Raw genomic sequence first — 27,189 nt, forward strand, 5'->3', positions numbered from 1 at the left:
TCAGGCATTCCATTTTGGTCAGATTGAATTTAAGAAATTTAAGGGATATTTATATCACTGTTAGATATCACATATATTTGAGGTTCTTAAATTTGGTAATTTTCCCAAAGAGACAATAAAGCTGAGAGAATGATGTGATTTCTGGGAAGATAGAGAAGGCCTCAAGGTCTGTATTTCACAGGTAGGGCCAGGATGAGAGGAGCAAGGGAGGGTGGAAGTATGCAACAAAGAGGTGGACAAACACTGAAGGGGAGAGGAGAAAGGGAGAAGGACTGACTCCATCTCATCAGCTCCACGTTGGGGAAGTATAGAATGAGAGAGACTGCAAAGCCCCTAGAAGGACCTCTAGTAACCTGGGCTCTGTCTGGAGGATGTCCTACGGCGAGAAAGATCTTGACTGTCACATCATAATGTGCATGTCTCTGAGGAGAGGAATATATTTATATTCATTATCACACAGGACTTTGTACTGTGTAATTATTTGCTGAATGTTTAAATTAAATGCTGCTTTTCCAGCTGGGTGTGCTTGTAGTCCCAGCTACTCTTGAGGCTGAGGTGACAGGATTGCTTGAGGCCCGCAGTTGAACTGAAAAGCCAGCCTGAGCAACATAGTGAGACCCCATCTCTTAAAAAAAAAAAAAAAAGAAAGAAATGCTGCTTTTCTGGCTAAATTATCACCTTAGAAGCGATTGTTTTTGAATCAGGAAGTAGACTCTTTAAATATTAGGCTGTGGATATTTTGGGCACAGCTGTGTTTTGTGCAGATGTTTCTTTAGTTATGAAAGGAGGACAGCATTCCATGATTGAAATGTCAACCTTCTGAGATGCTGGTGGAGAAAATTTAATGAGGTGGCCTCATGAGGTAGGGCTATTAAGAGTGAACGTTTGAATTATCTGTTTGATTTTTTAAAACAGAACTTATTACTATAAACGCCTGAGCAGATTTAATAAAATGAGGATGATACGAAATCATACTTTGTCCTTGGGTTATGATTTCACAGGTCAGAGTTAAAATCAGAGTATAGGCTAACACACTAGTGGTACAAAAATAACTCCACAAAAAGGGAGCCTTTCAAAGAAGATTTATCTGCATGTGATTAAACTACAAATAACACACAACTCCCTGGAAAGGCTTGTTCTTTGGTATTGGAATTGGGCCCTGTAATCCAAATAGACACTTACTTTTTATTTTTTTTTTCTTTTATTTTTTTTATTGTACTTTAAGTTCTAGGGTACATGTACACAATGTGCAGGTTTGTTACATATGTATACATGTGCCATGTTGGTGTGCTGTACCCATTAACTCATCATTTATATTAGGTATATCTCCTAATGCTATCCCTTCCCCCTCCCCCAACCCCACAACAGGCCCCGGTGTGTGTGATGTTTCCCTTCCTGTGTCCAAGTAATCTCATTGTTCAATTCCCACCTATGAGTGAGAACATGCGGTGTTTGGTTTTCTGTCCTTGTGATAGTTTGCTGAGAATGATGGTTTCCAGCTTCATCCACGTCCCTACAAAGGACATGAACTCATCCTTTTTTACAGCTGCATAGTATTCCATGGTGTATATGTGCCACATTTTCTTAATCCAGTCTATCATTGATGGGCATTTGGGTTGATTCCAAGTCTTTGCTATTGTGAAGAGTGCTGCAATAAACATACGTGTGCATGTCAATACTTACTTTTAACAACTTGGCTCACTTTTTGTGTGGCTAAAAAGTTAGTGAAATCAAATATATTAATTGTTATGACATCTGTGTGCCCCTCCTAGTGCTGGTCAGGGGTGTAGGGTTGCCTGTTGATGGCATAGAAAGCTAGTTTGCTGGGAAGGATAGTGTATAGGGTCTTCATTTTCAGCCTGTCCATTGTCATTTCTTCTCTTTTTGAGTTGTGAAGGAAAGGTATTGAAAATGCAGGAAAGAGCTCTTTAGGGAGAAACTCTAGGGACTGAATTTTAAGCAGTTTCTGAAGTGACTTAAAGGATTTCACCAAATGTTTTAGCATGTTAAGAATGAGCAGCCTCTAATGAGAACTAATTAGCTAAATGGAAGATTTAAATAATTTAAAACATTCAATTTTCATTTAAACTTAATTACAGCAGCCTGATATTAATGTATCCAGGAAGTTTTGGATAAATAATTTATAGAAAAATGATTTCTTTTATCTTGTCTATAGCATAGTTTTGAGTTAAAATGTGAACATAGAACATTTTTGAGAGAAGTATGGAAAAACTACTCTTGCCTAGAAATATTTGTGGGAATGAGTATTTAGGTTAGAGGTAGGTCAGGAGAAACCCTTTTGGTTTTTAAATTTTTATTTCAAATTAAATGTGTAGCAAGTAGGATAATTTAATGGAAGGTTGAATGCCACTTAAGCATATACACACATACACATATATATGATCTTATAGAGTCTTAACGGTCATCATTTAGAACCTCAGTCTCATTATAAATTATTATGATGTAGACAGAAGAGGAGATTTGGTTGAATCTCGAGACAAATTTCATTGTGGGAATAATAATAATAAAGCCATAGCAGCAACAGCAGCAGTAGCAGCAGCAGCAGCAGCAACAGCAACAGCAGCTAACACGTGTAGCCCTGTGCCAGGCAGTGTTCTAAGTGGTTTACACACACACATTAACTCAATTAATCCTCAGAACAAGCCTAGGAGTTAGATGCTGTTATTATCACTACTTAACAAAGGAGGAAACAGAGGCCCAGAAAGGGAAGTATATTGCCTAAGGTCACTGAGCTGGTAAGGCAGAGCAGGGATGTAAGCCAGAGGCAGTCCGCCCTGGAGTCCAGGCATTTCCCAGTTGGCCTGAGACTGAGGCCAATGAGGGGAGGGTGTGGGACACCTTTGCCCCTTCCTGACAGACTTGATCCCTCTAACTTGGGTGGTGACGGCTCTTGGGGGAAATGTGCCACTGACAGTATATGCACAAACTATGACCAGCTCCTATCTGGGAATGTGTGGTGGTAATTTAAAAAATTTTCTTTGTAATTTCACTTTTGGGGGGTGTAATTTTGCCTTTTTTTTTTTTCCTATCAGTGCACTACCAAAAAGAAAGAGAGGAAAGAAATTGAGTTAATTGTAGGACATGTGAAAACGAAAGAAGCCCAGTTTTTATAAGCCTGAGATAACTGCTTTTGTAGACTGTCTGGTGAAATGTTCTGGCTGCTTACCTGGTATAACTTAATGTGAATTTTTTTTTTTTTATGGTATTCTCCAAAAAAACCCTTAGAAAACTGTTTAGTTTTTAAAAGATGGTAGTTTATAGTTTCTTCCCCCCTTTTTCTTCTCTTCATCCAAACCTTGGAAAAGTACAATTGTTCAGGGCTGCTTTTTTTCACCTTTTTTTTTTTTTTTTTTTTTTTTTTGTATTTTTAGAAGAGATGGGGTTTCACCATGTTGGCCAGGATAGTCTTGATCTCCTGACCTCGTGATCTGTCTGCCTCAGCCTCCCAAAGTGCTGGGATTACAGGCGTGAACCACCATGCCTAGCCTTTTTCACCTTCTGTTTTGAGCATATGACAGCCAATGTTATGATGTAGTATATGTTAAGAGGAAGTAGATATATCTGTGTACATTCACAGTTAGTTTTTTTTTTTTTTGAGACAGGGTCTTGCTCTGTCACCCAGGCTGGAGTGCAGTGGGGCAATCTCGGCTCACTGCAACCTCCACCTCCTGGGTTCAAGCGATTCTCCTACCTCAGCCTCCCAAATAGCTGGGATTATGGGTGCATGCCACCATGCCTTGCTAATTTTTGTATTTTTTGTAGAGACAGGGTTTCACCATGTGGGCCAGGCTGGTCTTGAACTCCTGGCCTTAAGTGATCTGCCTGCCGCGGCCTCCCAAAGTGCTGGGATTACAGGCATGAGCCACCGTGCCTGGCCCACAGTTCTTAATTCTGTAATCCAGGGGAATCAAATTTACCTTCTAGATACTGATTTATTTAAATATCTGCTGTTTTGACCTCTTAGGCATTCGGTGTAGAGTTGATCTCTAATCTTCATAATGATAAATTATTACTCCGTTCTTTCAGTTTGCCTGAGATGAGGCTGTGAAAACATGAAATTTAGCCAAGGTGCTAAGGAGAGTTATCTTAACAGGGCTAGTCGTAATCATGCAGCCTGAGAGAGAGCTCCAAGTGGGCTGCAGGAGATCCCAGTGGGGAGCTGTCAGCCTTCCAAGTTCTTTCTGGTCAGGTCACCACAGGGCGGCTTCATTATTTTGTTTGAAGTAGATTCCTAAGACATCAGATGTTCTCATTTGTAAGTTCATAAACACATTCCCAAGCCAGAAGTAAATGACTTTCACTTAGCCACAGCTCAGTACACCTTTGTGCTTAAAAAAAAACAAAAACAAAAACAAAAATAAAAACAAGAACAAAAACCTCAAAAACAAAAACACAAAAAAGCCTCACAAAACTCTTGACACATTTTTATGGGAAGCGAAAAGCATAACTTAAAACTTTCATAAGTGGTTGAAAATTGCTATACAAGAAACTTAGTATTTAGATGGGATAGATTTTGATGCAGAACGCTGCGCTAATGCTTTGGAGATATGTATATGTAAAGAAGGAAGTGGAAACACATACAGTACAGGATAATACATGACCAAAACTGCAAATGTATGTGTTAGGAGTTCAAGAAAGGAAGAGATTATTGCTACCCAGAGTGATAAGAACTGAGCTAGTTTTTGAAGGGTATATAATAGCAAAGAGTACATTTTATGATCTCTCTGAAGACCAGTACTACCTGTTTTTGCGCACCATTGTCCCAACACCTAGCACTGTGCCTGGCATAGATATGGGGCTCTAGTAATTTTAGTTGAATGAATGAATGAGTGAGTGAGTGAATGAAGAAGAAAGGAAAGAAAAAGATTTCAGGCAGAGTCCGGAGAAAAGGCACAAGAGGTGTTTGGGAATAGCAAGATTCTGTTAGAGGAGGTGTAACAATATTTGAATGGAGAGGAGTCACAGGTCACAGCAGCAGTCACTTAGTTGGGGACTGGATTGTGGAAAACTGTTTTGATGTCAGTAAGTTGTGCTTGCTTGTAAATGGCAGAGAGTGACCAGGGCTCTACTTTAGGACGAGTGCTGCCATCGCTCGAAGGTGGGGTCAGTTAGGCTATGGCAGAATTGGATTAGGGTTGTAGCAGTGGGGAACAGAAAGGCCAGATGGGGAGAGGCTAGAAAGAATCGATTGACTGGATTTGGGACTGACCAGATGAGGGTAGGGAGGAGGAAGCAAAGGTGAATTCAAAGTTTCTGGCTTGGGTGACTGGGAGAGAGTGACACCTTTAAGTAGGTGAGGTATGTAAATCAGAAGGAAACTGCCTTTTTGCTATTCTGTTTTGTTTTGAGGATTGGAGATAGGAAGCAAAAAGGGGATCACTATAATGGAGTCTTTGTCTTTTGTGATCTTTAAGCAGAAAATAGACCGTGCCTGTCCTGGATATTTAAAATGTGGGGAGGTAAGTGGCACAACTGATCTCAGGTTCCTTTCTGGCTTTGTGATTTGAGCTGAATTTTTTATACTTAATTGTGAAATTCATTGTGTCTTAGATTTTTTTTTTTTAAATTTTTCAAAGAATATTGCTTTTTTACAATGAAGAAATTCAAACCTACAGTGCTTTAAATTTTTAATTGGCATAATTTTGTATATGCAGTTTTAAATGCTAATATTTTTCAATCATACATGAGCATTGTAAACCAATGCCATTTTTCAAAATCACCATAAATATCTCTATATTAATAATATTTCAGGGAAAGGATATACCATACTGTATTGAACATTTTCCTCTCTTTGGTCATTTTGGTTGTTTCCTATCTCTTGTAATTTTAAGTTGTTCCAATGCACATTACTGAGGCAAAGTAGAGCTGTGAATAATTCTTTTTAAAGCTTTAGTTTCAATTTACTTAAAAAAAAGTGGTTTGTTTTAATCAACGAAATACTTCCAGGAGCACCAAAGAATTTTATGTGGATTGAGAGTCATCAAAAATATTGCTCTATTTATTCAAAATATGTAGCATTCCCAGTTCTTGACACTTGAAAATGAAGCAGCATTGTTGCCTGAGGTAAATACCCGGGGTTCTTCATCTCACCCAAGAAGATTAACAATAGGGACACGTGAGTGGGTTAAGGAGCAGAAAGTTTAATAGGCAGAAGAAAGGAGAGAGGAGAGCAGCTCTCCCTTTCTTGTGAGACACAGGAGTCCAAAAGGGAAAGGTGGGCCTGCAGCTGACTGCAACAGGTTTTATAGTCTGGCTTGGGGAAGCAGTGTCTGATTTACATAGGGCCCGTAGATTGGTTCAACCAGGTGTGTCGTTTACGTAGTGGGAGGGGAAGGCTGGCCACCCCACCCCAATCTTACTATGCAAGTGGACTTTCCACTCGGCCAGTGCCATCTTGTCTGCTGCTCACTGTACGTGTGGCTGGCAAAAAGAGAAGATGGAGCTGCCATTTTGAAAATGCTTAGTCCCAGGTAGTAATATTCCTACTGGCACAACTGCCGACATTCACCTGTGCAAGTTTCCAGCTTGCTTGTTTACGTGGGCAGCTCTATTTTACAGGCTGCTCTTTGGTAGAAGAGAAAATGATTTTACGTCTGCTTTTCATTAAAAGGAAAACCTTACCGAGGTCTCCAGTACCCTCACTACCTGCCTAAATAATTTCTTTTTAACTCCTATATCAAAAACATCTGGTAAATGATCACAATTATTTGTTGTTGACACTGAATTCCTTTATAAGAAATACTTTGTGTAAACTATAAATTTGAATAAGATATCTCCTTTGTTGTTAATTAAATTTTTTGGTCTTAAATATATTCATATCCCAGTGACAAACTGAAGAATCTGCCGGTTTGGAGTTTTTTTTTTTTTTTTTTTTTTTTAAAATAAAATTTAATTTTCTTTTGGGAACCGGAAAAGGTAGTTTATTTCAAATTTGGTCCCCATGATTGATGTACTTTAATACATTTATTCAGTTTTGTGTGTCTGGAAATGTGGCATTTCAGTGAGACAACTTCTACGGAGAATTGGAAAATTACATTCTGAAATATCAAAGTTTTATACTTTAAATAATTTGTGGAAACCTTTCTAAAATGAATATACATTTCTACCTTCTTAAGGAATTTACTGGCCAGGCCCAGTGGCTCAAGCCTGTAATTCCATACTTTGGGAGGCCAAGGTGGGCAGATCGCTCGAGCAACATGCTGAAACCCTGTCTCTACAAAAAATACAAAAATTAGCCAGGCATGTTCCACATGCCTGTAGTCCCAGCTCCTCTGGAGGCTGAGGTGGGAGGATCACTTGAGCTCAGGAGGTCGAGGCTTCAGTGAGCCATGAGCGTGCCACTGCACTCAGCCTGGGTGACAGATCAAGACCCTGTCACACACAAAAAATAATTTATTGATCGCAATTTACTTTTTTTCTGTCATACACAGACTTCATCATTATGGATGATCATCATTTTTATTTTTTATTTTTGAGATGGAGTCTCGCTGTGTTTACCAGGCTGGAGTGCAGTGGCGCAATCTCAGCTCACTGTAACCTCTGTCTCCCAGGTTCAAGTGATTCTCCTGCCTCAGACTCCCGAGTAGCTGGGACTACAGGTGCACGCCACCATGCCCAGCTAATTTTTGTATTTTGTTTTTTTAGTAGAGACAGAGTTTCACCATGTTGGCCAGGAGGGTCTCAATCTCTTGACCTCGTGAACCACCTGCCTTGGCCTCCCAAAGTGCTGGGATTACAGGCATGAGCTGTTGCCCCCGGCCCTGTGATCCTCACCACAACTTTTAGAGTAATTATTTTCCTTTTGAGAGCCTCAGTCACTTTATGAAATGTGAGGGTTAGCCTTTTATGTATGGGAGAATCACTCATCATTCTGTTTTCTAACAAAGCTTTGCATGTACTGTCTGTATAGCTCTCCTGCCTTCAGTACTAGCCTTTGAATAATGGGGTTAATTTATACTGCTGAGAATGTTTCTGTGGGAGTGAATTTTAATTTTCCCAGTGCATTCCTGAAGAAGTCTTTTGTTTTCATTAATCTGAGTCTCGAAGGGAGTTTTTATTAATTGACTTTCTCTAACGAGGGATGTTAGAATTACAGACCCTGATACTGAAAGGGTTCTTGATACCATCTGGTCTGTTGTTTGACTTTAAGGCAAAGTGAAAGCACTCACCCATTTTACAGAAACAGCAGCTGCCACCTGACCTGACTGGTATTTGCCTCGGGTTAAGAAGGTAATAAGTGGAGAATGGTTCCTCACACTCTGGTGTTGTAAACCTGAACTTTCTTAGAAACCTGGACAATACATCAAGGGACAGGATTGATAGTTGATATTAGAGTTCTCTCCTTCCTTTATGATCTCAACAAATGTCAAACTTTTTGCAGATGAGTAAGTAATAAGGGTGTCAAGTTTCCTAATACATGTAGCTGCTTTCTAGTCTGTGGATTTGCTTTTTGGCTGTGCAGAAAACAGTGAATTTCAGGGAAAAAGCTGTGTTCTTTTCCTTCCCCAAAGAGGAGACACCCTAAGGGAAATGTCTTCTGTACCCAGACCCAATGCACTGAGAGGACAGATAGAACAGAGTACATCAAATAGGGCAAGTAGACCTTGAGAAACATTTGAGCAGTTGAATGGCTTTGTCCAATAAGGATAACTAGAGTTGTAGACTCTGTAGACTCTATATAATGGCTAGAACTGTGATATATGATGTTACATAAGAGCTGGAAAGAACGTTAGGAGCCATCTAATTCAGTGGCTTCATTTGATAGATGAGGACGTGGAGTCCCAGAGAGGCTGCGACATCAGCTTAGGGATAGTGAGTGACCAAATTGGGACTGGAACCTTTTGGCACCCAGTGATCTTTAGTTCTACATGAGACTGCTTCGTGCGTGGGAAGCTTGTTAGATGTGCAGCCACTCTTCCCCAAGAAGTTGGCATCAGTGTGACTGTGGGTGGTTATGCTAAAGGGCTTGAGCAAAAACTCAGACTAGTGCCCTCATCTGAGGTTGGTATTCGTTATGCTTTAGGACCTTTTTAAAATGTGATCGTTATGAATTCAGCCATAATGATCACATCTCATACAGAAACTTTATCATCTGACTGGAGGGGTGCTGATAGTATTCTAGTGATAGGGAAACTGTTAGGTAATGTGCAGAGGCATTGCTGATCAATTTCAACAAAATTTTACACACACACATGCACACACATGCACGCACACACACACACACACACGATCTCATTGTGTTTTGGAGGATACCGCTATCTTAGCATTTATCACATTGTAGTAATATCTTTACCTGTCTTCTCAGAAGATAGTGAGCTCCTTGTGGATAGAGACTGGTGACCAATAGGCTTTTAGTAACTATTTGAGCGAGCAAGTGAATGAAGAGACAAAAAATGTCAGCAGTGCTGGTAAAACATTGAAAGGTTGGCATGCCTTATAATGATCTGACAGAATTTATTCATCCTATTTTTAAAGCAGTTAATTTTTTTTGTATTGCAAGTACTCTGTGATGAATATGCTAACTTGTAATGCCTTGCTCAGAATAGGTAGTCATAAATCTTGTAGAATAAATGGGTAATTCTTAGAATGTAGCCTATCTTTTTGCTGAGGAGTTGGGAATTTTCACATGAAGCTTCCAATGTATAGAATAAGGTATAACAATACTTCAGACAATGATTCCTCTGGGAATTGACTCACTTAAATTATAGTTTATTAGAAAAACAGAAGACAAAATAATGGTACATTATAAACTTCATAAATCTTGTGAGAAGAGATACACATGTTGAGTATGATAGCAAGGCTTCTAGGCCTAGCTTCTATGTCCCTTCAAATTTGTAGGACCAGCACCTGTGGGGTGGTGGGTGATCCTACCCTTGTGAACGTTTGCTGTGATACTTGGGTTCCTGTTTCTTTGTTCTCCTGGTAAGGAGATGAACCTCCTTCCTCCTCCACTTGCACGACTCCAAATGCTCCAATTCTTTTAGTTTCTTTCCTGTCAAAACAGAAAAGGGTTTGATTTTAGCTATTTACACTTACTGAATAAAAGATGGATGGACCGATTTTCACTTAATAGTGCATGAGTTTCATTCTAGGCCTTGACTCATAATTTGCCAACCTTCTTAGAAGAAATCTGCAAATAGGTGGAGAGAATCATTTGTTCGTTTGTTCATTCATTTGGAGATGAAGCCATGGGTACCCTGAAATAATAAAATGTCCATGTTTTTCCCTGGCCACATGAGACCAAAAGACAAAGTGGGGACCCTTGCTTGGCTGTGGCTCTGGAGGCCTTTTCCTAGGAAATGCCAGGGTGGAGAAGACTCTGTCCATTGTCATTAACTTCAAGTTTAGGAGCGCACTTAACCTTCAGATTTCTGAATAGTCTCTGAAGCGCTTATTTCTACCATCTCCTCCCTTTTCACTGTCTCCGGGTTGATGACCTTCCATTTCTCCTCTTCCACCCTGCTTTTGTTCTAAGCTGCCCAAATAGATATATTTTTACTTTCTAGCACATTTGACTCATTTTAATTGATTATCAATTAATTTTTATATTGAATTTCCCTCTAGCTAATAGTACGTATTATAGGTATGTTTTCATTTTTCCCTTAACTCTGGTGAAGAAAGTTCTTACAAAGGAGCATGTTGTTGGAAGATGTCTTCTTTATTCACAGTATTGCATTATACCAAAGTTGGTGATAACCCAGCATGATGTGAACAACTATCAGCAATTTTTCGATGATCTTGACATTAAAAAATGTATTTATTAATAGTAAGCTAGAAAACTATATGTGTAAGACTATATTATTTTAAATACATAAATGGTCTTATTAGTGTATTGTATCAAATGACCTTAAGATAGAGCTTGTTGGTTTTATATTTCTCTGTGACAATTCTGACTTTTGAAGAATTGTTCAAAATTATTCTTGGTTTTGCAAAACTTTTGACTGAATTTTTTTAGTGTAACTTGAAGCTCATCCATTTTTTTTGTGGGATATAAAGGCTGGCCCACTGAGTTTCAACATACTGTGGGGTGGGAAGTCCTCTGGGTTTGGATTGCTTATTGTTTTTCTACCTTTAACCAGAGACTCTTGCCAAAAAAGAGGCATAACTACTTCATTGTTGCTATCTTTGGATAGCAGCCTGCTCTTAAAACAGCCTGTCTTTTTGAGAGACAGTGGAGGAGGGTGGGAACTAGATCCTCACCTATTTTTCCATTCTCTCATGTTCTAAGTTCCAACTGGCTTTTTGGAAATATGACCCTCTTGAACAAAATAGGATAAAAATTACCAGGGCCTAATCTCACTGTTGGGAAATAACTGGGCCCTTGTAGGGAAAGGATATTGTCTTCAAACATTTTATCTATACTTCGTTTATGGTACTTGGTCATTTCTTTTGTCTTTTATAGTTATTTTGATATGTCTTTTCATCTTGATCAGTATTGTCCATCAGTGCAGATCATTGTTGAATTCTGTAACCATTAGCTACTTGTGGCTTTTGAACACATTTGAAATAATTGAATAATTTTTAATTTGTTTTTCCTTAGTTAATTTAAATTTAAATAGCCATGACTAGTGGCTACCATGTTGGAGAGTACAGATCAACTTAAGGATGATGTTTGTATTTGATTTACTTTCTCCTGTGTTATTGTAGTATACCAATTTTATCTCCTGGTGTTTGGTGAAATAGGTTCATATGTGAACCATATTGCTTTCAAAAGTACACGTGGCTAAGCCATTCTGATTGTTAGAAATTGTACATCTTTGAATTTGAGATTGAAGTTGGCTTGTAATGATTAGTATGAAACTGGAATTTGATGACTTGAATTCTTTTTTTAAAAATTTCAACTTTTATTTTAGATTCAGGAGTATATGTGCAGGTTTGTATCCAAGCATATTTTGTGATGCTAAGGTTTGGGGTATAAATGATCCTGTCACCCAGGTAGTGAGCATAGTTCCCAACAGTTAGTTTTTCAACACTTTACTCCCTTCTTCCCTCCCCACTTCAGTAGTCCTTCATATCTATTGTTGCCATCTTTTTGTCCGTGAGTACTCAATTGTGTACTTCCCACTTATAAATGAGAACATGCGGTATTTGGTTTTCTGTTCCTGCACTAATTCAGTTAGGATAATAGCCTCCAGCTGCATCCATGTTGCTGCGAAGGTGGAACAATTTCTTTTCTTTTGGATATATACCCAGTAATGGGATTGCTGGGATTGCTGGGTTGACTTTTTAACAGTAACCATTCTGACTGGTGTGAGATGGTGTCTCATTGTGGTTTTGATTGGTGTTTCTCTGATGATTGGTGATGTTGATCATTTTTTCATATATTAGGTGCTTGTATTTCTTCTTTTGAGACATGTCTGTTCATGTCTTTTGCTTATTTTTTAATGGGATTATTTTTTGCTTTTTCAACTGTTAAATTCCTTATGGATTCTAGATATTAGACCTTTGTCAGATACATAGTTTGCAAATATTTTTTCCCCTTCCGCATGTTGTCTGTTTACTCTGTTGATAGTTTATTTTGCTGTTCAGAAGCTCTTTAATTAGGTCCCACTTGTCAGTGTTTGCTTTTTGAGGACTTAGTCATAAATTCTTTCCTGAGGCTGATATTTAGAATGGTGTTTCCTAGATTTTCTTGTAAAATTCTCCTTTTTTTTTTTTTTTTTGAGACAAGGTCTTTCTTTGTCACCTAAGTTGGAGTGCTATGGCATAATCATGGCTCCCTGCAATCTTGATCTTCTGGGCTCAAGTGATCCTCCTGCCTCAGCCTCCCAAGTACCTAGGACTATAGGTGTATGCCACCACACCTGGCTAATTAAAAAAGTTTTTTTTTTTTTTGGAGACAGGGTCTCATTTTGTCACCCAGGCTGGAGTGCAGTGGCACCATCAGAAGTCACTGCAGCCTCGACCTCCCAGGCTCAAGCAATTGTCCTGCCTCAACCTCCCAAGCACCTGGGACTACAGGCATACACTACCACGTCCAGCTAATTTTTATATTTTTTTGGTAGAGATGGGGTTTTGCTATGTTGCCCAGGCTGGTCTCGAACTCCTAGGGTCAAGTGATTGGCTTGCTTCAACCTCTCAGAGTGTTGGGATTACAGGCGTGAGCCACTGCGCCTAGCCTAAAGTTTTTTTCTGTAGAGATGGAGTCTCTCTTTGTTGCCCAGGCTAGTCTCAAACTTCTGAGCTCAAGCAGTCCTCCCACTTTGGCCTCCCAAAATGCTGTTTAATAAGCATGAGCCACGGCTCTTGGCCTCTTCTGGGATATTTAGTTTGAGATCTTACATTTAAATCTTTAATCTATCTTGAGTTAATTTTTGTGTATGGTGATAGATAGGAGACCAGTTTCATTCTTTTGCATTTGGCTAGCCAGCTATCCCAGCACCATTTATTGAATAGGAAGTCCTTTCCCTATTGCTTATTTCTGTTGATTTTGTTGAAGATCAGATGGCTGTAGGTGTGCAGGTTTATTTCGGGGTTCTTTATAATGATCCATTGTTCTATGTGTCTGTTTTTGACCAGTACCATGCTGTTTTGGTTATTGTAGCCTTAAAGTAGAGTTTTAATTTGGGTAATGCGATGCCTCCAGGTTTGTTGTTTTTGCTTATTACTTTGGCTATTTGGCCTTATTTCGGTTCCATATGAATTTCAGAATAGTTTTTTTTCCTAATTCTGTGAAAAATGATATTGGTAGTATAATAGGAATAGTGTTGAAACTGTAGATTGCTTTGGGCAATGTAGTGATTTTATCCATATTGTTTCTTCCAATAACATGAGCATGGAATGTTTTTTCATTTGTGTTGTCTATGACTTCTTTTAGCAGTGTTTTGTAGTTCTCCTTGCAGAGATCTTTCATCTTGGTTAGATGTATCCCTAGGTATTTTAGTTCTTTTGAGGTATCGTAACTGGGATTACATTTTTGATTTGGCTCTTAGCTTGAATATTATTGGTGTATGGAAATGCTACTGATTTTTGTACATTGATTTTGTATCCTGAAACCTTATTGAAGTTGTTTATCAGTTCCAGGAGTCTTTTGGCAGAGTCAGTAGGATTTTCTAGCTATATCATTATATTGTCAGTGAAAAGAGATAGTTTGACTTATTTTCCTATTTGAATGCCTTTTATTTTTTCTTTAGTTGCTTGCTCTGGCTAGGACTTCTAGTACTATGTTAAATAGGAGTGGTAAGAGTGGGCATCCTTGTCTTACTTCAGTTCTTAAAGGGAATGCTTCCAACTTTTGTTCATTCAGTATGATGTTGGTTGTGGGTGTGTCATAGTTGGCTCTTATTATTTTGAGGTATGTTCCTTTGATGCCCAGTTTGTTAAGGTTTTTTTTATCATGAATGGATGTTGGATTTTATCAAAAGCTTTTTTTGTGTCTTTGAGATGATCACATTTTTAAAATTTTAATTCTGTTAATGTGGTGCATCACATTTATTGATTTGCATATGCTGAACCAACCTTGCATTCCAGGAATGAAGCCTACTTCGTTGTGATGCATAAACTTTTTGAGGTGCTGCTGGATTTGGTTTGTTGAGGATTTTTGTGGCTAACTTGAATTATTTTTGCTTTCTCAAAATTTATTCAAAGTGAGTTTAGAAAGCTGAAATAACTATAGCTAAAAATCCCAAATTTAACTTTAAATTCTACCAGTGTCAATATTCATATTCAAGTAGAAAAACAAGGTATATTAGTCAGAAGTTTTGCTTCCATTAACCTAAGGATAAGAAAATCTCTTATATAGAAAAAAGGTTGCCTTAATCAATACTGGTAGGTGCGTATTTATACACAGGCATACCATGGAGATATTGCAAGTTTGGTTCTAGACCACTGCAATAAAGCAAATACTGCAATAAAGCAAGTCACACAAGTTTTTTTTGGTTTCTCAGTACATATAAAAATTATGTTTATGCTATACTGTGGTCTATTAAGTGTGTAATAGGATTGTGTCTAAGAAAGAAATGTATATACCTTAACTAAAAATACTTTATTGCTAAAAAATGCTAATGATCATCTGAGCCTTTAGCAAGTTGTAATCTTCTTGCTGGTGGAGGGCCTTGCCCGAATGTGATGGTTGCTGAGTGATCAGGGTGGTGGTTGCTGAAGGTTGGGGTGGCTGTGGCAATTTCTTAAAATAAGACAGCAGTGAAATTTTGCCATATTGACTGACTCTTCCTTTCATGAAAGATTTTTCTGTAGCATGAGATGCTATTTGATAGTGTTTAACTCAAAGTAGAGCTTTCAAAATAGGAGTTATTCCTCTCAAACCCTGCTGCTACTTTATTGACTAAGTATGTGTAACATTCTAAATTTTTTGTTGTCATTTCAACAATATTCACAGCATCTTGAACAGGAGTACATTCCATCTTAAGAAACCAGTTTCTTTGCTTATTCATGAGCAAAACGTGTGAGCGTGATAAAGTTGAATGAGAAGCAACTCCTCATTCAAGTTTTATTATGAGAATTCAGCAATAAGGCTCTACTTCTAATTTTAGTTATCTTGCCATTTCCACTACATCTGCAGTTACTTCCATCACTGACATCTTAAACCCCTCAGTGTTACTCATGAGGGTTGGAATCAACATCTTCCAAACTCCTGTGAATGTTAATATGTTGACCTGCTCCCATAAATCTTAAACCTTATGAACCAACCTCTGCTAACTTCATACTTTTATTCTGCAGCTTCCTTACCTCTCAGCCTTCATAGAATTGAAGATAATTAGGGCCTTGCTTTGGATGAGGCTTTGGCTTAAGGGAATGTTGTGGCTGGTTTCATCTTCTGTTCAGATCACTAAAACTTTCTCCATATTAGCAATAAAGATATTTTGTTTTCATATCATTCATATGTTCCCTGAGGTAGCACTATTAATTTCCTTCAAGAACTTTTTCTTTACATTCACAGTTTGGCTATTTGGATCAAGAGGCCTAGCTTTTGGCTATCTTGGCTTTCAATATACCTTCTTCACTAAGCTTAATTATTTCTACTTTTTGATTTAAAGTGAACCATGTGCAACTTTTCCTTTTACTTGAACACTGAGAGGCCATTATAGGGTTATTAAACATTTTTGAATAGTGGGAGGATATGTGAGAACTGAGGCTTTATGAAGACTAATGTCTTTCTTGGAATACAGGATGAAAGGGAAGGGGAGAGAGATTTTAAAAAGTACAGGCACTTCTCAAAAGAAGACATTTATGCAGCCAACAGACACATGAAAAAATGCTCATCATCACTGGCCATCAGAGAAATGCAAATCAAAACCACAATGAGATACCATCTCACACCAATTAGAATGGCGATCACTAAAAAGTCAGGAAACAACAGGTGCTGGAGAGGATATGGAGAAATAGGAACACTTTTACACTGTTGGTGGGACTGTAAACTAGTTCAACCATTGTGGAAGACAGTGTGGCGATTCCTCAAGGATCTAGAACTAGAAATACCATTTGATCCAGCCATCCCATTACTGGGTATATACCCAAAGGATTATAAATCATGCTGCTATAAAGACACAAGCCTGCCCTGGCTTCCCAAAGTGTTGGGATTACAGGCGTGAGCCACCGCGCCCAGCCACTGGTTCCCTGTTAAAATAGAGACTAGTTAGAGTAACTAGAGGGCATTAGGATGAAACCATTAGTTATTTGGATTATACCATGGATCAGATTGGTTATAAGATAATTGAAATTTGATTGTAAATTTAATGAAATTAAAGATGAACATTGATGTTACTGAAAATTATACTTTTACTAAATACTAACTTTTTTGTTTTTCTTTTATCTTAGTTTCTATGCAGATTTTGGACCGCTGAACTTGGCAATGGTGTACAGATATTGCTGCAAACTAAACAAGAAACTAAAAGTGAGTATTGTAGTGATATTTGTAATTTGGAATCAAAATATTTGAACCATAGGGTCTGCTCAGTGGGGTTGGTGTGCATGCAATATTTAGTCAGATGATCTTGATCTCTGGAAATTTATGTGAGTAGTTCACCTAGAATTTGAAAGTGATCCTCCTGATTATACCACAAAGGACATGCTAACCTCTTTCAGTTTTCAGAATGAGTTGCAATATGAGCTGAATGAAGTCACAGGAATAGTGATCTAAGAAAGAAAGCACAAATCCTTTTAGGCTGTTGTTAATGAGTCTATCAAATTCCCTCCTAGGATAATTTTTCTGAAACTTTCAGATATGCCTGTAGACCCTGTTACCAAGTGATGAAAAGGGCTCATCATGGCTGGAGCTGTGTGCATAACATTTTCTGTTTGGTCAAGATTGAAATTTTTTGCATGTTTCTTAAATGTTCTGTGTAGTTAACAGCCAAGTGAGATTGATGAACCAGCAGCGACAGAGAATGGAATTTTACCTGAGATGATAGCATTCTGGTCATACATTTAGTATTCATCTATATTTTTGATTTCACATGGGTATCTGGTTTCATTTTCTGTACTTTTATGTGGATTTTGACATGTGGCTTTTTTTTTTCTTCTTCAAGCATATGAGGAAACTCATCTATATACCTAGTTTTAGTAAACTTATTTTATCACACAGAAAGCAATATGTATCTCTTTTTCTTCCAATTTGTAAATGAAGATCTTAACGATTTCAGTTTGAAAGACAAAATGCTATACAGCAGACTCTTAAGGGTAAATAATAAATTATAGTGCTCAGGTATTTTACTCTTTCTGCTGGGTAAAATGTTACTAGTGTTACATAGTACAATGCCTTGGACATGTTAACTGTTCTGTGATTGTCTTTTGATTTGATTGGTTTTTAATGAACTTAGGTATAAAAAACAGTCTGATGGAGAATTTCCTGTAGAATATGTTGTATCCTTATGAATTTGAAGTTTTGCCATTGATTTCAAAGTGAGAGGTGGATATGGAATTATACCAAAAATAATCAATAATCATATAACATATTAGGTTGGTGCAAAAGCAGTTGTGGTTTTTACGATTACTTTTAATGTTAAAAACCACAATTACTTTTGAACCAACCCAATAAAATCTGTTTTACTCAACTTTTATAGGAATTAACTTATAAAGTTGTCTGACTTGAAAAGATACATGTAAATTCCTTTAATTAAGCCAGATCTGTTTTTCAGAAAAGAAACCCGTATTTTAGAAAGTAAAATAGAGGTTTTTGCAATCACCAAGGAAGTAAATAATATCCTTTTTAAATAAAATGAACTTTTAATGGCTGAATAAACAAGAAAAGGAAATTAATAAATAATGGAAGTCTATTTTTTTCTTTTGAAGACCAAGGAATTTCTTTGCTGTCTTGATTAGTCATTAATATGTAGTTGGAATGAATTGGGTGTTATAATTAATCTGGGAACTGAGTACTATCTAGGGTAGCCAAAGAGAAAGGAGTCATTATCAGGAAAGTAAAATCACTGGTGTGACTCAGTGTTCTACTCATAGCAGTTGCACGAGATTAGATGGGTTGAGTTTTTTCTACCATTTTCTACACTGAACAGTATGGTAAGTGTATGTATGTAAACTTGTTTCTATTTGCTTTCATTTATAATGCTTTGTTTCAACATTATGGAAGTTTAATAAAGTTTAAACTTTATTAAAACTCCACGTGGTTCATTTTAGTGGTAAAGTAATCTGTTGGATGTCTGGAATGAAATATGTAGCTTTAGGACAATTAATGGGCACTGTATTACTTGCTGAATGATTGCGTTTTAAAAACTCAAATGTTGATAAGTCGTGAGTTATCTCAATGAAGCATACTAAATAGAATCTCTAATTAGGAGAAAAAGATTTACTGGACCAATCCAAAGTTGGAATTGCTTCAGTTTTGTGGAATCTTAGTTTCTTCATCCGTAAAACAGGAATTATAGAACTGTCACGGGGTGGTGGTTAGTATTGTATTAGAAAATATATGTGTCTTAGTCTGTTTTGCCTTGCTACAAAGGAATACCAGAGGCTAGGTAATTTATATATAAAGAAAAGAGTTTTATTTGGCTCACAGTTCCACAGGCTTTGTAATGAAGTATGGCACCAACATCTGCTTCTGATGAATCCTTCAGGAAGCTTTCACTCAAGGCAGAAGGTGAAGGGGAACAGTCATGTCATATGGCGAGAGAGGGAGCAAGGGAGAGGGGAGGGAGGTGCCACACTCTTTTTAACAACCAAATCTTGGGGGAACTAAGAGTGAAAACTCACTCAATCCCCTCAGAATGGCACTGAGCTGTTCATGAGGGATCTGCTCCCATGACCCAAAGCCCCACCTCTTAACTCTGGGGATCACATGAGATTTGGAGAGGACAAATATCCAAAGTGTATCAATATGTAAAAGCTTTGTACATTTTAAAGTCCTATACATAATAAAGTTACCAATGTAACATTTGTGAATTCTGATAGGGAATATAATAAAGACAATTCTTCTACAAAATTGATGAACACCCGCTTCTCAGCCTTAAAGCTGTTGTTTCTATATGGGAAAGCTGTCCAATATAATTTTAGGAATCTAAATGACCATTTAGGCAAGACTCAGAAAGGGAGGCCTGGGAAAGGTGTGTGACTTGCCCAATGCAGCAGGTAAAGTCAGTGCTAGATTTCATGGCTCTCAACTGCATTTTTCCTGTCCTTCTTTCCACCTTCGGTAGCAACCATAGCCTCTGGTTTACAGTCACCCTTTGTTCACTCTTCGCATTGCCCCAGCTACCTCACCTTGTTGTGTCCCACGCTAACTTTGAGGCTTCTCTGCCTCTTTCATTCCTGTAAAGGTTAGGGCCATTCTGTCTGCTTCACTTCCAGGAACCCAGACTCCAGATTCTCCCCTTTGGAAAATGCCTTTGTTACTCACCTTGCACATTCTGTCCCTCTCACACTACTGGGATTGCTAGACTTTCAGTCTCCCTGTTCTCTCAGTCCACTGGCACCCTGCTGATGTCTCTTGCCGGCAGCCCATGGTCACTTACTTCAGTAAGGTCTTGGGTACTTTGCTTTCTTGTCTTTCTGCCTTGTCAGCTCTCACCCTTGGTGTCTTCCCAGTGGATGATTTCATGCACTAATTTACTGGGAAGCAGCAGTACCCTTGCCACTCCCAGCCTTGCACTTTACTCTGCCATACCGGCTGTTCCATGCATTTGCTCATGAAGACCAGTCTGACTGGGATGCCCTTACCCTCTGGCTTGATAGTTCTTCATTCTTTAATACCTTGTCCAGCCACCACCTTTTAGGAAGCATCTTCCTGTCCTTTTGGACTGGATTGAGGGTGCCTCCCTTGTTTTCCCATAATTCTCTGTGCAGCTCTCTATCCTTGATGAATTGTGATGACCTGTTTTCACCTGTCATTCTCGCTAGACTATGACCTCCTAGAGGGTGGGAGGTGGGGGGTATAATATATCTTTGTGTTCTCAGTGCCCAGTGCAGGGACAACAGACACACAGAGACGTCTTTTGACTTTGTCATGGTCCCCTTTATTTGCAGATCCCCCTTTCTCCTTTTGCTTCCAGAGGTTGCAGAAGAAGAGCCTGCCTCCATCCTTCCTGTGCGCTGATTTCTTAGCTCTTTGTTATCTCACTTTTGCCTTCCCTACTCTACTGAAACTGCTCTAATAGCATCTTAAATGCCGAATCTGATGGCATTTGCTGGATCCTCAAACTCCTTTACTTCTCTGAGTAATTTCACACTGTGTTAACCAGTAACAACTTCTTAGAATTCTTTTCTTGTGTGATTTCCCAATTCTTTTAGGCACATTTCATTTTTTAGTTTGGAAATTTTTATTCCTTCCAAGAAAGCTTGTATGATTTTTCTTCCTTATTCTATGCTTTATATAGATAGGTAATATTTTGCTGTACATTTTATTCCAATCCCAAATTTCTCATTTTTGAAATGAGAAGGTGTTTTTTTCCAGTTGATGATTTGAGGTGGTGATTTATCGCTATTTTTGTGTGTATGTGTCCATACGCATTCTATTCCCAATGGCCTTATTTTAATTATGTCAATTAGAATGGAAAATTATTCCATCAAATGTATGCTTAGATTAAAAATCCAAACATAAAAGGCATCATCACCAACGAAAAACCTGCTGCTTATTTAAACTGCTTTAAAAAATTGTCAGTACTAGGATTTAGGCAGTAATAGGTTACTTTTTGGTATTTCCTCTAGGATAGGGGAAGCAATCAAAAGAGGGAAGATGCATTGAAGTGAGAACAACTTGTTAAACTGTGTACGCTATTTAATGTTAAATGTCATCAATGATTGATAGGCTAGAGCCGGAATTATTATTCTGGTAATTCAAGGGATCCATAAACCCTTGAAATTATATGTACAATTTTGTATGCATTTACATTTTTCTTCTGGGAGGATTCATGGCTTTTCTTCAGGTTTTCAGAGGGATCCTTGACACAGACAATGCTAAGAACACTGGGCTAACGTCTTCTGAAAAAGAAGACTTTACTAACAAAAGACAAAGTTGTGATATTTTGAAAAAACTGAATACCTTCCTCAATCTATTCTTTTTTTTTTGAGATGGGGTCTTACTGTGTCACCTGGGTTGGAGTGCAGTAGTGCGGTCATAGCTCACTGCAGCCTCAAACTCCTGGGCTTAGATGATTCTCCCACTTCAGTCAACTGACTAACTGGAACTATAGGTGTGCACTGCTGTACCCCACCCAGCTAACTTTTTTTTTTTCTTCCCAGTTTTTGTAGAGGCAGGGACACACTACGTTGATAAGGCTGGTCTTGAACTTCTGGGCTTAAGCTATTCTCCTGCCTCAGCCTCCCAAAGTGGTGGGATTACAGGCATGAGCCACTGTGCTTGGCCATCAATACAGTTTTAATTATTGATTTCATTTTCCTCTGAGAAAAATAAAACCTCAGCTTGGAGAAAAAAAAAATCTCTGAGAAAAGGGGACATTTTCTAGGGCAGTGCTTTTTCTTTTTTTTTAATACCTGCTGTTATGAATCAACAGGATAATTACAGTAATCTTGAGGACTGTTTTAAAAAAGGATTAAGGGAATAGTCACAGAAATGTAATTTTAAATTTACAAAACATCCCACATAGCCCTTTCAGGGTAAAAGGGGAAGGGGGTGGTCATGATGAAACCAACGATTATACTGAAGCATTGGAAGTACCTGGCAGATGGTGGGGCTTAGGGAATGTCCTTGTTGCTGAATGAATCAGTGCCATAATCCTATCCTGGAAACCAGGCACCTGCCACCATATCAGGTGGTTATATACACAAGAACTCTTTTGATATAATGACTAGACCACCCTATTATAACTACAAAAACATGTTGAGATTTCTTCATGTGGTTCTCTTCTGTTTCTGGCTCTTGGGTTTGTAGGGAAGAAAAGCAAGCTACATTCTGGAGATAGTTCATGTAGTTTAAAGAGGTTCTAGGGGCTCCAGAGCAATGTCATCTCCCATGGGAGCGAGCATAAACAGAGTTTGCAAGGCAAGAAACACTTATGCCTGTTAGGAATCCTCAGGCAGGAAGAACCCCGTTTATAGAGAATCCCACAGGCCTTCAATTATTGATTATTAACACGATCAAATCATCTTTATGAGGAACTTTTCTCTGACATTTTGACTTCTGCTTTAATCAAATGTGCTATTTCATTAATGAAATGTGTTGGGTTTGTAACAAAATGGGCCACACAGAGACACCTTTTTCTTTTTAAAGGAATGATTCAATCTATTTCATCTTGGCACTAAATAAAAACATAAACCGTATTTTGTTTTGTACAGCCAAAGAACATTTTCCAGAGTATTCCTTTCCTGAGAAAGTTGGAGGTAAAACTTGTAAAGGTCATGGCTGCTCACAGGAAGACCTGCTCATTTTATCGCTTTTGCAGTGAGATGACCACTGATTGCTATGGAGATGCTGATTGCTGCGGCCATTACTGGTCTAGCCTAGCCACCTGTAAGAGAATGATGCCTTGGTCATTGCGGTCTCTGTGCTGTGATCTCCTTAATGTGACCATGATCATTGACAGAACTTGCATGTTTAGGAGGTGCATGGGCTCTATTTTTATTAAACAGCATCTCATCCAGGCTGCACTAATGTCTTCCTTAGCTCAGTCAGACTGATTCATACAGCTTAATTAAACACAGCGTTCTAACCAAATAACTTGAAGATTTTACTTTTCTGTGTTTCTTTAAATTGACCATTAACTCTTTTTTTTCCTTTTTGCCTTTGGCTTTGAGCCTAATTGTATCACCTTTTGTTATTGAATGGTTAAGTAGTTTGTGCTTTCCTGACTGAAGCTGAATAAGTGCATGATTTGTGTTTGTTGCCATAATCCGAGCGTAGCCTGAGCTATTTGTTATTTGTGCAGCTTGTCATTATTTTTTTCTCTCTCCAAGTTGCTGTGGCTTGTGTTTTGCAAGGTGTTATCCCACTAGAATATCACCTTTCACATAGCTTTTCTTTCCAAGATGGAAAATGTCTGGGGTCAATACCCTTATCTTAATTTGTATTGTTCTATCATAGCAGTCATTGTACTTTGGTTTATAAGTACATTTAGTATTTATGATATACACTTATGATTTACATAACAGGGGCAAAACTTTGACTCTCAGGTAAGCAATACAGAAATTTCTGTAGGTTTGATTATGTTAATTGATAGATAGTCAATACTAAATTCCACCTTTTATCTACTATTTTTTTTGCCTTGTTAAATGAAACACTTACTGTACCTGTAATTAGTATCATTTTATTGGTCCTTGTGTGCTGTAAATGCATCCCTATACAGTTATTCTCCTCTGTAATAAGCCTTGGCCAATATTTTGCATTAAATATTCATTAGCCTTTGAGGTTAGAGAGTGGGTTTCTTCTCCCCTTGTCACTGCATTGCTCAGCCATGTGTTTGACACACAACAGCTGCTCAATTCATGCTGATGGAACCCATAGAATCTTCTTCAGCAGCAGTATGCTGGCACCCAGATTTAGCAAATTGGTCACCTGTGGCTTGCATTCTGTCCACAGACATGTTTTCTTGAGCATAAACACTGTTTAAAAAACTTTAATTCATAGCCAATATCTGTAGTTTATGAAACCTTCCCTTTTGACTTTTTTGAAATATTGCAGTATCTGACCATTCTGCACCTAGATTCCCTCATGAGCAGCAGGTTGGAGCTCAGTGCGCTTTGGATAGGGAATGCTTTTCTTGTTTACCAGCTGCCCCACTTCAGATTCTTGGCACCTGAGAATGTCTGAATTTGGAACCTCTGGAATAATGACATTTAAGGCAGCTTAATTATGGAATCATTGAAGGGACTTGTTCCTAAAGTGTTATCACCTGGAATGCATGAATTTACAAATTGTAATAAGGTTTGCTGAGGAATCTGGGGAAATGTGTTTTTTGTAAAATGCTTTTAAAAGGCTTATTGCATGATTTAGAATTCCTTTTTAAGAGAATGTAGAGTTCTTTGGGGACAACTTGACCAGATGGACAGCGTTTTAGCTTCCATATAAAAGATTCCCATTGGTGGAACCAGGTACATGTTTAGGTAGTGCTTCTCCAAAATTTAGCCATTTCTTAGAGTAGTGGATTTCAATGTGTGATGTCTGGACCAACAGTGTCAGCATTACTGGAAAACCTGTTAGAAATGTAAATTCTCAGGCCCTACTGAATCGGAAATTCTGGAGGTGAGACCCAGCATTCTGTGTTTTATTATATAAGCCCTGCAGGTGATTCTGAACCAATCTGTTAAAAGAATGAAATACAATACAATAATAATATAATACAATTTAGAGTTAGATTTAGTTATTTCTGAAAAATCTTAGTACTATTGACCAGTTCAACCTGAGAATTATTTAAATTCTGAAGCATGAAACTTGTTATGGCCTCACAATTAAGATTTAGACAAATTATCAGGCTCAATGAGAAAGTTCTGGATTGATCCTGCTTACTACTCTTACCGTGTAAATGTTCCTCAAAGGCCCTCTCTGGCTCTGGGCTTATGTTCTCCTTGTAAAACACAGTATGCTCATTATATTTTAGCCTTGCCCAGGACCCCTAGTCTGGGAGACATTATGTGTCTGATTAAACTAGACCCCTCTGGTGCCATTTCTATTGCTTTGGGAAATGGTGAAATGTCACAAGTGAGCAATAAATGCAAGCCGTTGTTTATGGTTATTATAGAGGGCTGGCTGTGTCCACTTCAGTCTAGAAAGTTCAGAAGGGTATTTGCTTTGTAATCCCCGCACTTTGAGAGGTTGGGGTGAGCAGATCACTTGAGGTCAGGAGTTCAAGACCAGCCTGGCCAACATGGTGAAACCCCATCTCTACTAAAAATACAAAAATGAGCCAGGCGTGGTGACACCTTCCTGTGGTCCGAGCTACAGAGGAGACAGACCGGAGTAAGGAAGAGGCCACTGTCCAATTTAGAGGCATGATATTCTCCTGATATTAGGGCAGAATCTGAGAAAACATCGACTGGGCTCATACATAGAGTCCTGACCTATTGTCCCCAAACTGTGACTTTGTCTGCATGGTAAAGTTCTTCCATGAAAGATCTCAAAAGAGAAGTTAATGTTCCATAGCAGGTACTTCAGTCATCAGTGTCTCCACTGGGTGTTAGTATTGCTTCTTCTAGGGTGCTTTGATTATGTAATAGTATTTTTTAAGTGGGGGACGTGCTTAAAATTTGAGAGGGAAAAACATTAAAGAGTTTTTTTTTTTTTTTTAAATCAGCCCACTCATATAAAACATCAGCTAAAAAATTGACAAAATATGTTGTTATCCCTCAAATTTTTATTCCAATACCAAAATGTCTCCTCTGTTGAACAACATTACTGGTATAAAACCATGGGCCAGGATGACCGTAAGAGGGAGGCCCAGTTGTGAAAAGGAAGGGACATTAGCACAAGGCCTAATTTTGAGATTAGCAAATTTTAGATTAATTAGGAAATTAATTAGGAAATTAGGACAAGGTCTAATTTTGAGATTAGCAGATTGTTCTCTGCTCTCATTCACTTTGAATTCTTTTGATTCCTCGAGTGAGAGAACTCCACTCTCAGTGATTTGGCCTTGGAGATATTGGCCAAGCTTCACTAAGCAGGAAATCATTTCTTGGTTGGAGTGCTTTTGAAACTTAACTGAGGAAACTGAATTCCAAAAATAATCTAAGCAAAGTAAATGCTAGCAGCTTTAAACATTTTCCTAAAAATCAGGCAGAAAGCTTTAAAAAAAAAAAAAAAAAGTCAGTTATGTTTGCTTCCTGTGGGCAGTTTCTCATAGGAAATATTTTTAAATAAAGTTTCTAGGAAGATTTTGTGAAGACTATTCTTTATCTGATGTAATTTATGGAAGCTTATAAAGTTTAAACATTCTTCTAAAATATTTAAAGTGTTAATTTGTATTATATTTACTTAAAGAATATTTATAGCTATACAGTGAAAAGAAAGTCTTCCTCAGAATTCTGTCCTTTAGTTTTATGGTTCATGTTCCAGGATAAGTCTCTGTATTCTATATACTTTAGAATGAGAGAGAGATAAAACAAAACCAGGCAAACACAAAAGATTCTACTCCCCTCAACCCCCTCCAAAAAAACCCAAGGAAGAAATCAGCATCAGTGATGAAAGAACAGCACTATGACTTGTCCCTTTCAGCAAGTAGATTTGTAAAATAAATAGTTTCACATTATTAAACAATAGCAGTAGTTTGTCATAAAACCTAAATTCTTAGTAGAAAAGAGCATCAAAAAAGCGAATCCAGACTTGAAGATAGACTGTTGATATTTTCTTCCCCACAGGTATTTTAGGGAATTAGGAAACATAAATAGTGAGAGGCTGGGAGCCAGGAAAGCGTTGAGTCCCTATGCTCAGTCTGACTCATGTTTATTGAGAGCCTGGCCTGTGTAAGGCAGTATTTAGATATTTGCAATTCAGAGATGATGGGAGATGCTTAGGTCTGAAGAGACTTTATTTCCTTTTTGGTAAATCAAACATAACTTATTGATGGAGAACAAATAAGTGGCAAAACCAACCAACCACCCAACAGACAATGAGACAATGAAATAAAACAGAAAAAGCAAATGTTCAGGCAGTCAGTAGTCCCAAATTAAGAAAATGAGGAATCAAGTGTCAGCACCATTGGTTGTAACCTTTACATCCCTAGGTAACTTCAACACATCAACTCAACTGAGCTGAATTAAATGCTGTGCCTTTTTTCTCTCTTTATTTCATAGGAGTATCTGTATAAACCTGTC

At 38.1% G+C, this 27,189-nt stretch overlaps 1 protein-coding gene across 8 annotated transcripts in view; it reads left to right on the plus strand.

The window, feature by feature from the left end:
• Positions 1-27,189, plus strand: part of CDC14A (cell division cycle 14A) — a 170,873-nt gene that overhangs the window by 11,978 nt on the left and 131,706 nt on the right. For all 8 annotated transcript variants that reach the window (XM_021921278.1, XM_021921265.2, XM_021921267.2 and 5 more), the window contains exon 3: positions 16,798-16,873. In XM_021921278.1, coding sequence (XP_021776970.1) covers positions 16,832-16,873 — 42 coding nt within the window. In that variant the 5' untranslated portion in view covers positions 16,798-16,831. The remainder of the gene's footprint in view (positions 1-16,797; positions 16,874-27,189) is intronic.

The sequence above is a fragment of the Papio anubis genome, chromosome 1 (genome assembly GCF_008728515.1).
Source record: "Papio anubis isolate 15944 chromosome 1, Panubis1.0, whole genome shotgun sequence".
Lineage (NCBI taxonomy): Eukaryota > Metazoa > Chordata > Mammalia > Primates > Cercopithecidae > Papio > Papio anubis.